The sequence below is a fragment of the Echinops telfairi genome, unplaced genomic scaffold (genome assembly GCF_000313985.2).
Source record: "Echinops telfairi isolate 266 unplaced genomic scaffold, ASM31398v2 ScPeMD7_7467;HRSCAF=8505_0, whole genome shotgun sequence".
NCBI lineage: Eukaryota > Metazoa > Chordata > Mammalia > Afrosoricida > Tenrecidae > Echinops > Echinops telfairi.
Window position 1 is genome coordinate 13,896,925 of NW_022111367.1, and position 11,514 is coordinate 13,908,438.

The 11,514-nt window shown below is 39.5% G+C and overlaps 1 protein-coding gene across 1 annotated transcript in view; it reads right to left on the reverse strand.

Moving 5' to 3' along the window:
• SLC10A2 (solute carrier family 10 member 2) overlaps positions 1-10,343 on the reverse strand; it is a 26,944-nt gene extending 16,601 nt beyond the window's left edge. The window contains exon 1 of the mRNA XM_004704403.2: positions 9,842-10,343. Coding sequence (XP_004704460.2) covers positions 9,842-10,317 — 476 coding nt within the window. The 5' untranslated portion in view covers positions 10,318-10,343. The remainder of the gene's footprint in view (positions 1-9,841) is intronic.
• Positions 10,344-11,514: the final 1,171 nt, after the last annotated feature.

Sequence of the window (11,514 nt, forward strand, 5' to 3'; positions counted from 1 at the left end):
TTCCCTAGCTGTAGTCCATTTGGTTCCTGTGCATTCCATCTGGCGATGTCTGTAGTGTATGGTCACCACATATGTTGTTGAAAACGGACTGTTGGTCTTGCAAGCTCTATCATATCAATTCCATCACCAAGGCCACATTTTCCAGCTACGGATCCTTCTTCCTTGTTTCCAACTTTCACATGCCAATCACCAGGTTTTACCAATGTGTCTTGTCTTGACTATTTATTTCATAAATTTCAAAGTGCAGAAGTTGATAAAAATCATCCTCTTCAATTTCTTAATTTTTGGCATTAGTGGTTGGTGCATACATGTGAGTAATAGTCATTAATCCTGGTCTTCCTTGCAGATATATAAAATTATTCTATCACTGTCAGCATTGTATTTTAAGATAGATCTTTAAATGTTACTTTTAACAATGAATGCAACACCACTTCTCCTCAATTTGCCATTCCCAGAATAGTAGTGCATAGCGGGTTTGATTATAAATGGCTAATGCCATCCCAATCCATTTCAACTCACAGCATTAGTAACTAAGGCTACTGGTTTCTGAGTGTTCCATTTCATTTTTGACAACTTCTAATTTTCCTTGATTCATATTTTTTATATTTCATGTTATGATTATTAATGAATATGTGCAGTTCTCTCTTCTCATTTTGAGTCCACATCTTCTCTTCCAGTTTGTCATATGGTAGTGCCTTGCATGGTAGAGTCTTTGCCGTCAATATTGCAATACCAACAGCATCAAACATGGACGGGTTTTAGCAGACTTGGGAGAAAGACATACAGAGATACTCCTGAAGAAACAGACTGGCAAAGACTGTGAATAGCAGCAGAACATTGTCTGACATTATGCCAGAAGACGAGCTCTCAAGGTGGAAGACACTCAAATAGCATTGAGAAAAACTGCTTCCTCAAAGTAGAGTGGATTTTAGCAACATAGATGGAGTAAATCTTTCAAGACCTCTCCCCCTTGCCCCCCACCCAGCTGATGTGGCACAATGCAAATGAGAAATGAGGTGTCTCAACTTCCCTAGGAGTCATTTTTTATCAAGGGTGACTTCACTGACAACATGCTTACATGACTTAGATAAAGAGTTGTGTTAATACAGCTAAAATATTGAATCTATAGCCAATGCTAGTGGTAAATGCATAGCATTTTCTAAGTGTGTCTGTATACCACTGTCATAGTTAACGTTAACTATACAAAAAAGGATGCTAACAGAGTCCTAGAGTCGGGAAAACGTGCTGCAGCCTGTCCATGATTTTCCTCTTCTTCCTCCCTCTTCCCATCCTTTTTTTCTTCTCTCGTCACTTCCTTCCTTCATGCCTTCTCGTGCATTTGTTTTTGAATGAGCTAGCCTGGTTTTAAAATAATTACATAGTCAAATCACTTTTATTCTATGCATCTGATATGCTTTCTCGAGTGAAAAGCATAGTGGTGGCACTATTTGTCACCTAGATTACAGGGAAAGCTGATAATGTTTTTTAAGCTGGGAGAGAACATTTTAAAAGAAAGTCTTTTCCCTCCTTCTTTTTATTTCCAATTTCTTCATGAAAGCTTCAATTCTGAATTATTGCTACAATAATTTATGAGACCGATCACTATTTTGAAAATGAAAAGATTATTTCTTCAAGATCACGAGCAGGTAAAAAATCATAGTTGGGAAAGGAAATGGTTTATTTAGTGAGGGATCTTGACCATGAGGAACTGAATGAGAGCAGAGCATAAATAGATGGCTGGAAGTCAAATCTATTTCGATGACTATAAAACTAAAATCGAATCACTCTACACAGGAGTAAAATGCCTCCTGCAGAGAATTTTAAGTTGTAGCAGGGAGGAGTACATTAGTAACAGGTAATAATATCATTGTGCTTGAATGCATAATTGAAGTCTTTGAAGTAAAGATGTAAACAATAAAAAATATTATCATGGATTTGTATTAGTGGAAGAAAATACTGTTGTACAAGAAAATAAAAATGCCATGGCTTTAATTATTGGCCTTAATTTATTAACTACAGGTACCAGCAAGAACTTTTTTCGAGGTGTGTGGTGGTGGGGGGGCGGGGCATAAAAATAAAAGAATAGCTTAGAATCCAGTGAGTGTTGAGGAGTCTCCTGGAGTCAGTGATAAGGTATGCAGAAGAAGATAATGATATGAGAAGTAAAACACCAAATGTGAAGGGAAAATAGATATGTTTGATGATATTAGAAAGATCCCTGATGGTACAGTGGTTACACGTTGGGTTGACAACTGCATAGTCGGCAGTTTGAGACCACCAGGAGCTCTGCCGGAGAAAGACTGTAAACAGTGACAGTCTCAGAAGCCCGCCAAGGGCCACTGTGAGTCAGCATTGACTCGAGGGCAGTGAGCTTGGCTCTGGGATATAGGTATTACTGGAAACACAAGAGGTGCTATGTGATAGAAATTATGTAGACAATGGTTGGGAGCCTGCTCTGGGTTCAAATGCTGACTGACGTGCAACTCACTCTGTGACCTTAAGTTTCTGAACCTTAATTTTTCTTCTCAGTGTTTCAGCAGCAATGTATGATATTTTACAATAATATCCCTGTAGATAGTTAAAATAACAGGAACATTTCTCCTAAGTGCAGCTTGCATGTATGAATGTACCTGCAAGGATAAAGCTCTATGCTCATTTGTTTTGTGAATCTTTAGGCACTCTGTTGGTATAGGGAGGTACATGTTGAACCGTGTCAATATTTATGGTCCTGGAAACTCCAGGGTACAGGTCTACTCTGCCCTGTATGATTTAGAATCAACTCAATGACAGTGGACTTGTTGATGTCGAAGCTTTCTGGTCAGAGCTGTCATTATTACTCAATAACGGTAATGCTTTGAGTCACGTGACTTCATCTGCATGCACTGCAAGCACACCCTGTTGTTTTCCCTGCATTTGGTGTTTTTATGGTCATTGATTTTGGCAGATTTTCTGGGGCTTTGGTACTTTTCTGTTTCCTCTTTATTTTCTTTTAGTTTTAGCAGTTTTATTGGCATATGATTCACACATCAGACAATTCAATAGTTCAATCCCATCCAGAATTGTACAGTCATCACCATAATCATATGTCAAATGTAGAAAATGGCAGCACTGACTTCAGAGGTATTTTTGTGGTGGTAGTTGTTGTTGAGGATTCAGTACACCAATGCATTCAAAGGACTTAGCACTATGGATGGCATATCCTGGCATCCCCATGCACAGCCGACCAAAATGCTGCCCTGTCTTTTTATAACGTCCACAAACAACCATGGGTCAGACTCTGTTGATCTACAGAGATTTCAATGTCTGATTATGTGGCTGATTTTCAGAAGTCAACCACCGGGTTTTTCCTGAGCTAAGTCAGGAAGTTCCGTGAAGCCTGTTGGACAGCAGCGCAGCACACAAGCTGCGGCGACAAATGGGCGGCAGCAGTGCATGAGATGCGTTGACTAGGAATCAAACCTGGCTTTCCTGTATGGAAGGTGAGAATTCTACCACTGACTCACCAATGCACCTTGGTGTCTCATAGCACCTAATAAATTTTAGCTAGTAAAACAAAATTAAATCTACATGACAGCACACGTTTTTAATTTAAGGGGAAATAAAGGAAACATCAAATGGTGTAGAGTCGGTTCTATTAAAGTGGGGTTTCTGTTAGGGTAGAAAAGGAATAAGCATGTATGCGATTGGAATGAGAAATACTGCTTTGAATTTGTGATAAGCAAGAGGGTCAGTCAGAGGTCTTGACCCATTTAATAATGGTTAGCAGTCAAGTAGAAAATTAAAAATACGTAAAACTGGCATAAGAATGAGTTCAAAAGGAAAATCTAGAAAAATAATTAAAAAATGCATAGAAAACAGGTGGCAACGATGAAACTGGAGAAGCTAATGAAAAGTTGCACAAGCCAGGGATTTACCTGAAAAATAAGTCAAAGAAAAGAAATGGAGGTAAAGACTTTAAACAGTCTGATGAGGCTATTGCTAAGGTCGGAGTGGTGTATACGTCTGACTCATAGCTGAGCAGATGCAAAGAAAGAGATACCATCTGAACCATGAGGCTTGGCTACAAGCAGACCCATGGGAAAATATCACCTTCATTTGTCCCTGAAATGTTGGTGCATAAGATGCCCATGGGACAGATGTAAATCAGGATGATACATCTGTGCACAGATCAGATTCACACATAATGCTTTTCTAGAGTGGGAGAAGATATACCATTGCAACTCTATTTCAAATTGTATTTCAATAAACAGGTATAATTGCCTTTTTATAGTTACTAGATACTCCAAAATGCTATGGCTTCCTAAGCTCAGAAGAAAATGATAAGATGGGGGAGAAAGTTTTGGTTTTGGTTTTTCTTCCAGGAAAGTTAAAGCCAGGCAGAGTTGCTTTGTTGGCCTTGTGGTGATCAGTTCAATCGGTGCAGATACTTGTTCATCTAAACAATCATATCTTCCCTGTCATTGCTAAAATTCAGATAGGGATGGAGAAAGCAAAGTCCAAGGGTACATAATTTGAAATATAAACGGGGGATATCATTGAATCTAAATAAATTAGCATGAGACTTCAGAAGAATGAAAATCTGTTTTTAACCAATGGAAAACTGTTTCCCACTTGTTGAAGTTTTGCTCCCTTAATTTGATTCAAAGAAATAGTCAATTGATTTCTCCCCTAACACATCATGTTCTTACAAGCACCTCTGTGGTGATTTGGGAGTCAGTGCGTAGGCATTATTATTTGCTATACTGACATATAATGGTGTTTTTCAGGCTTGCTGTGCTTATAGAGCTGTTTGTCCCTAAAATAAAGGAATCGGATGGTTGACTTTGTGAGTCTCCTTTTCATTTTCTCCCTGAGGGTCAGGCTTTCCAGACTGCTTACTGCTGCTGGACGCCTGCCTGCCTCTCTAGCCCCTTCCCCATTTCCTGCTTGTGGACCTCTATGTGCTGAGAAATCGCCGAACAGAGCTTTCGCGTTAGGAAGGGAAGTAAGTCTCAAGTGAGAAAAGTTTATGAGATTAAGTGGAATTCCTTCGGGGTGTGAAAAAAATCTTTCCCTGAGTCTTGTTTGAGTCTGGATAGCTGAACTGGCTCTGGGCAGCCACCAATTGCACTGGAGGCATGTTGGTGTTTTTCACACTTTGCAAGGCAAGGGGGCAGCTGAGGAGCCTGGTTTTTGATACAATTTGAATGAAAATTTCACTGACTTATGTCTTATTACAGGGTTTATTCTTATTTGTAGAGGGATTTATATAAATTGACTAAGCTGTATATTTTCAACAAGGTCGCATTCTTTCCTTTTCATTTTGATTTCTTAATCCTTTCGCTATGTATAGGAATTGCTATACTAAGCCGACAGAGATTGCACAATTACTTCCTGTTTCAAGAGACATAAGATTTCCATAAAACCAAATAATGTTGAGGTTAGAGATTACAGCTTTAGACTATTGAAGGAAATCCATTTCAACAGCCATGCAAGCCAACATTACAAAAATATTTCTACCTAAGAACATGATTCCATAAGGTGCTGCAGGATAAGAATCATCCATTTTTGTTTAAAAAATTATAAACCTCATGTAAAAGCCATTTCATTCAATCACACTAACAGTAAGTCGATTCTGACTCATAATGACCCCAACAGACAGTTTAACCACCACTGCCCCTTCAGGTTTGCAGTTATCATTGTTAGGAGCCATTGACTTGGTTCCCACCTATAGTGAACCAGTGCTCACTATAGTTCACTGTGCAGGACAGAATGAAGCACTGCCGGCCCTTTGCCCTCCTCACAGTTGTGCCTATGCGTGAGCCCATCCGTGCTATGGTGTCAATGCATCTCCCTTAGGGCCTCTTCTTTTTCACTTCCTTCCACTTTCCCAAGCATGATGAGATTCTCCAGTGACTGATCTCTCATGACAACATGTCCAGGTCTGTGAGAAAAAATGTCACCATCCTTGACTTAAGGGAGCATTCTGGCTGAACTGCTTGCAAGACAGATATTTGTTTGTCCTTTTGGCAGTCCATAGGACTTTGAATATGCTTTGAGGACATCAGAGTTCAAAGGCATTGATTTACCTTTGGCCATCCTTATTCAATGCCCAACCTTCAGTGCCTATGAGGCAATGGAAATCATGGCTTGGGTCAGGCATATTGTAGTCCTCAGAGTAGCATCCTGGCTTTTCAGCGCTCTAAGGAGGTCTTGCAGGAGAAAGACAGGGCTTTCTACTCCTATAAGGAGTTATTGTCTCAAAGTAGCTCTACCGTGTCTTATAAATTGACACAGACTCAACGGCAGTGAGAAAAGAGGTCTTGTGCAGCAGATTTCCCCGACGACGACATGTCTTTTCATCTCTTGACTGCTGTTTCCATGAGTACTGATTGTAGATCCAAGCAAAACAAAATCCTTTACAACTTCAATCGTTTCTCCATTTCTCATATTGTCACATGGTCCAGTTGTTCAGATTTGGTGTTCTTTACATTGAGTTGTAATCCACACAGAAAACTACAATCCTTGATCTTCATCAGCAAATGCTTCAAGTCCTCCTCACTTTCAGAAAGCAAGGCTGTGCCATCTGCCTATCACGGGATATGAATAAGCCTTTTTCCAATCCTGATGCTGCATGCTTCTTAATATAACCCAGCTTTTCTGATGACTTGTTCCACATAAAGTGCGGTGAGAGGAAACCACCCGACACACACCTTTCCTGATCCTAAACGATGCAATTTTCCTTTGTACTGTTTGCAGAAGTGTCTATTGAGTCATGTACAAAATCAACATGAGCACAATGAAATGTTCTGGAATTCCCATTCATCTCAGAGATATCCATAGTTTGTTATGATTTACACAATCAAATGACATGGCATAGTTAATGAATGCAAGTGAACACCTTTCTGGTATTCCCTGCTTTAACCAAGAGGCATCTGACATCAGCAATGATGTCCCTTATTTCACATCCTCTTCCAAATCTGGCCTGAATCTCTTGCAACTCCCTGTAAATGGACAGCTGCAACCATTGTTGGATAATCTTTAGCAAAATTTTAGTTACGTGGGATATCAATGATATCATTCTAAAATGTTAGCGTTCTCTTGGGTCACCTTTCTTTGGAATGGGTATAAATATGGACATCTTCTAGATGTTGGCTAAGTAGCTATCTTCCAGATATCTTGGCACAGATGAGTAAGTGCTTCCAGTGCTTCATCAGCTTGTTGAAACAGTTCACTGGGTAGTCTATCAATGCCTGGAGCCTTGTTTTAGGTTTCAGGTTTAAACCTTCAGGTTTTGTGGAGGTCAAATTCTGATATATAATCCCATTCCCTTTCTCCTTGAGGAGGTATAAGCTTTCAGGAGGCTCACCTCCATGTGCCCGTGATCACTTCAAAGTAAGTTGAAATCTGAAATGCTTTTGTTGCATTGTGATTCACTGAATCACTAAATCTGATAGGGCTTGTTAATGAGTCTTCTTCCTGTCCTGATGTTGTATTCTTGTTCATATAACTCAGCTTCTTGATTTATTTATACTGCAGGTGGCTTGAGTAAGTAGAGTGAAACGATAACAATGCAGACACAAATCTTTCTGATTTTAAACCACTCAATATCCCCTGGTTCTGTTGGAACAACTGCCCGTTGGTCTATATACAAATTTTCCATGAACACAATTAAGACTTCTGGAATTTCCATTCTCCAAAATATTAACTGCACAGTATAATGCATTTTTGTAGTCAGTTAAATCAAGTAAACACCTTTTGTTCTCTGCTTTCAGCCCAAATCCTTCTGATATCATCAATGAGATCTCTCATTCAGTATCCTCTTCTGAATCTGCATTAACTGTCTGGCCTGAATCTCTGGCAGCTCCCTGTCAATGTATTGCTACAACTGCTTTTGAATTAGCTTCAGCAAAATTTGACTTCTGTGTGATATTAATAGTATTTGATAACATCTGTATTCTTTCTTGCTGAAAGTACAGAGGACTTGAAACATTCATTGACGAAGAACAGAGACCACAGCCCTCAATATGGGTTACATACACTTCAACATAAAGAAAACAAAAATCCTCCCAGTGAGGTCACTAAATAGCACCATGAGAAATAGAAAAAAGATTGAAGTTATAAATGTTTTCATTTTAGTTTGATCTGCAATCCGTTCCCATCAAAACAGCAGTAAAGAAGTCAAATGGTGTATTGCATTGGGCAAGTATGCTACACAAGACCTCCTTAAAGTGTTATAAAGCAAAGGTATGATCTTTAGGACTAAGGGACACTTGACCTATGTCATGGCTTTTTCAATTGCCTCATGTCTATGCAAAATCTGAAGAAAAATTGATGCCTTTGAATGATAGCATTGGTGAAAAATGCTGAATATATCATCAATAGCCAAAAGAAAGAACAAATAAATCTATGCTGAAAGAAGCACATCCAGAATGTTCCTTTGAAGAGGGAAATTCTCATGTTACAAGGAGAGACCACTCACTAGAGAATGACATCATGCTTCACAGAGGTTTACTGAAAAAGAGAAAGGCCTTATCCAATGAGCCGGGTTGACACAGGGGATACAGCAGTACACTCAAATAGAGCAGTGACTGTGAGAATGGACAGTGCTGCATTCTGTTATCCACGAGGTCGCTATGACTGGGGACCAACAAGTTGGTAACACTAGGAAGCTTTTGTTCTCTTATAGGACTTTCCTTAAAACATCTATTGCAGGATAGATACTGTATTTTCTTAAGTGAAAAATAAATAGTGCAGAAACAAAATCAACAAAACCAATTCCATGACTTTTCAGAAGCTTCTAGAGAAATTAGCTCTAGGTAAGATGAGCCACCCAGCTCCTGATGGCTCATGCGACACTTGATCAATGCAGAGCACAGTTTTACATTTTGCAGTGCATACATTTTGTGCTCTGCGCTTCTCTCTTTTGAGGATAGTAGCTGGTGATTAACAGGGCTGATTGCCTGCTATACAGTATTTAATAAGCACATGTTACATTAACACCTGGGCATTTTGCAGAAATGCATACCTTTCACGGGAAATGAAGAATGGTGAGGTAAGGAAAAAGACATTTGTCTATTCAACTTACAGCATTAAAATTCACAGTCTAGTCACATTAATGCTTCCTCTTATTTCTATTCATTTTCTTCCTCCCACCCCTACACCCTGCCACTAGTTCACTGACACAGGATGAATTGGGCAAACATTACAATTTAGATTACTCTGGCAGGCAGAGAAATCATTTTTCTGTGTATTTTACAGTAAGGTAAGCATAATTAACAAAAAAGAAGATGCTTAGTTTTTCCCCCCTCTTTTAAGAGACGTAGGGGGTAAAAGAAATACAATTCTTCCATAGGTTTTATACTAGGAAGGACTTTGTCCAAAGAAATGGAGTTGCCCATCATCCCATCATAATTCCTGATGCTTCGTGAACAGTTGGATTCCCTGAGCTCTTCATCACTAACAAAAAGTTGGAGGCTTTTTTGGTGTGTGTGTGTGTGTGTGTGTGTGTGTGTGTTTGCTGATGCCAATGGAGACAACTTTCTCCTTCGCAGCATGTGGCTTGGAAAGGATTTCTTTTTTTGAAAAAAAAAAAATGGAATCTTTTCCCAGAGATAAATAGCAATTACTCAGATTTCTGCTAACAGTTATATTAAACACCCCCCCACACACACACACACACACAAAACAAAAAAATAACCTCCAAATTCCTTTAGCTGGACTGGCGAGGGAACGCATGTATCCTCTCCTTGTTTAGTTCCTTCATAGTGCTTAAAATTGGTGGCAGATCAGAATCCAACGTGCTGGTCATTCGTTAAAAGACGAACTCCAATTGCGATCGTTTAACGTTTTAATATCTTACCTCAAGTCCATGTCGCCATCGACCCAATATGCTAAGATATTCGACGAGGTTCCTCCAGGACAGCATCCTATGATGAGAACCACTACAGCTTGGATGGGGAGGATGTTGAAGGCCACTGAGAGGACGAATCCTGTGAGGGGCATGATTCCGAACTGGCAGAGGAAGCCAATGAATACACCCCATGGCCGCTTTAAATGCCCGACGAATTTCTTGAATTCTACATTGCAGCCCATGGAGAACATCACCAAGGCCAACAAGATCGTGAGGACGGTACTCAGAACGACACTCAGGATATAGTTGGCATTACTCTCAGGGAGCACACAGGAGGCTCCATCGCAGGTTGTTGCATTGGCCAAACAGCTTGTTGAATTATTCATTGTTGCGTGTGCTCCCCACAGGGTCAAGTTCAGAGAAGCCCAGGTTGCCCTGTCCAGGCACAGCTGCCAGTGAAGATAAGTAAAGTGTATTTCAACCATGCCAAACTTTTAAACCCTTCCTAAACCCACGTCACTTGGTGACTCTTTCAATAAACTGCTTCAGAGAAGCAATAAAAAACCTGTAAATGCTAGGATGTCAGTTTCGAGAGGTAACATTACAACACAGCACAAATTCTGAATCATAAAAGTACAGCCACATTATTGGTCCAGACAGAGAATCTTAATTAATCATTTATTGGCATGATAATGAACCATACAATATTAAAAGAGCTGTGTTAATGTTTAATGTTGGGGAGGTTTGTTTAATAAATTTAGCTAAATGGCACTTAAGATCAGCCCAGAATCTTATGGCGCACCGTAGGACTTGAGCCGTTAGAAAGGCTATTGTTCCCTCATCCTCCTGTAAGGATGAAGGAAGTAAAAGTCTGACACACGGTGCCTTGTGCTAAGTTATATAGCAAATTAGTGCCAGAATTTGAACTGGAACTCAGATCTCCTTACCCAATCATTTTGCTACTGTGCCAATCTGTCTCCTTGCAATTGGCCTGCAGCTTTATAATGTACACTTAGATGTGAGAAATTTATAGGTCTTTAAAGCAAAGTTATGGGCAAGTAACATGTAAAGGATGGAAGGTGCCTGACTTAGAGAGCCACCCTCAATTAATTACCCATGCAATTATGTATGTGTCACTATAGTAACGAAGTGCTTTATGGATAAAGACAATCCAATTATTTAAAGGGATGAACCTTACAGGATTAGGGCAAAGTGACAGGATCTCTTTGTGCTTGGAGTTAAGAATTGAAAGAAAAAATTTCTTTTGGTGAAAGCGGTTTCCAAAAGAGGTACATTTTTGTAAATGTCCAATATTTAACCTATTTGGGGGCATAGCATTGTACGTGGGGGTAAAGGGAAGATAAAAAAGAGGGAGAGGAGATGGCCACAGTTGTTATGATTTTATAATCCAGTGATTGAGTTAGAACACTGCATTATGACTAAAATAGAATATGTCTATCAAAATCCACAATTAAGAGCAATGGTTTCATTAATTTTTTTATTTGATCATCTTAAATTAGGCAATATTCTCATCTCCATTTTACAAATTAGGTGTTGAAAGTAAAGGAGATGAAAACCTGCATTCAAGTGTTACAACAAGTAACTCAAAATCCTGGGATTCAACTCACTGACTTTTTGCAGAAAACAGCTGGTTTGGGGTGGAGATTCAGAGTCATGACTGA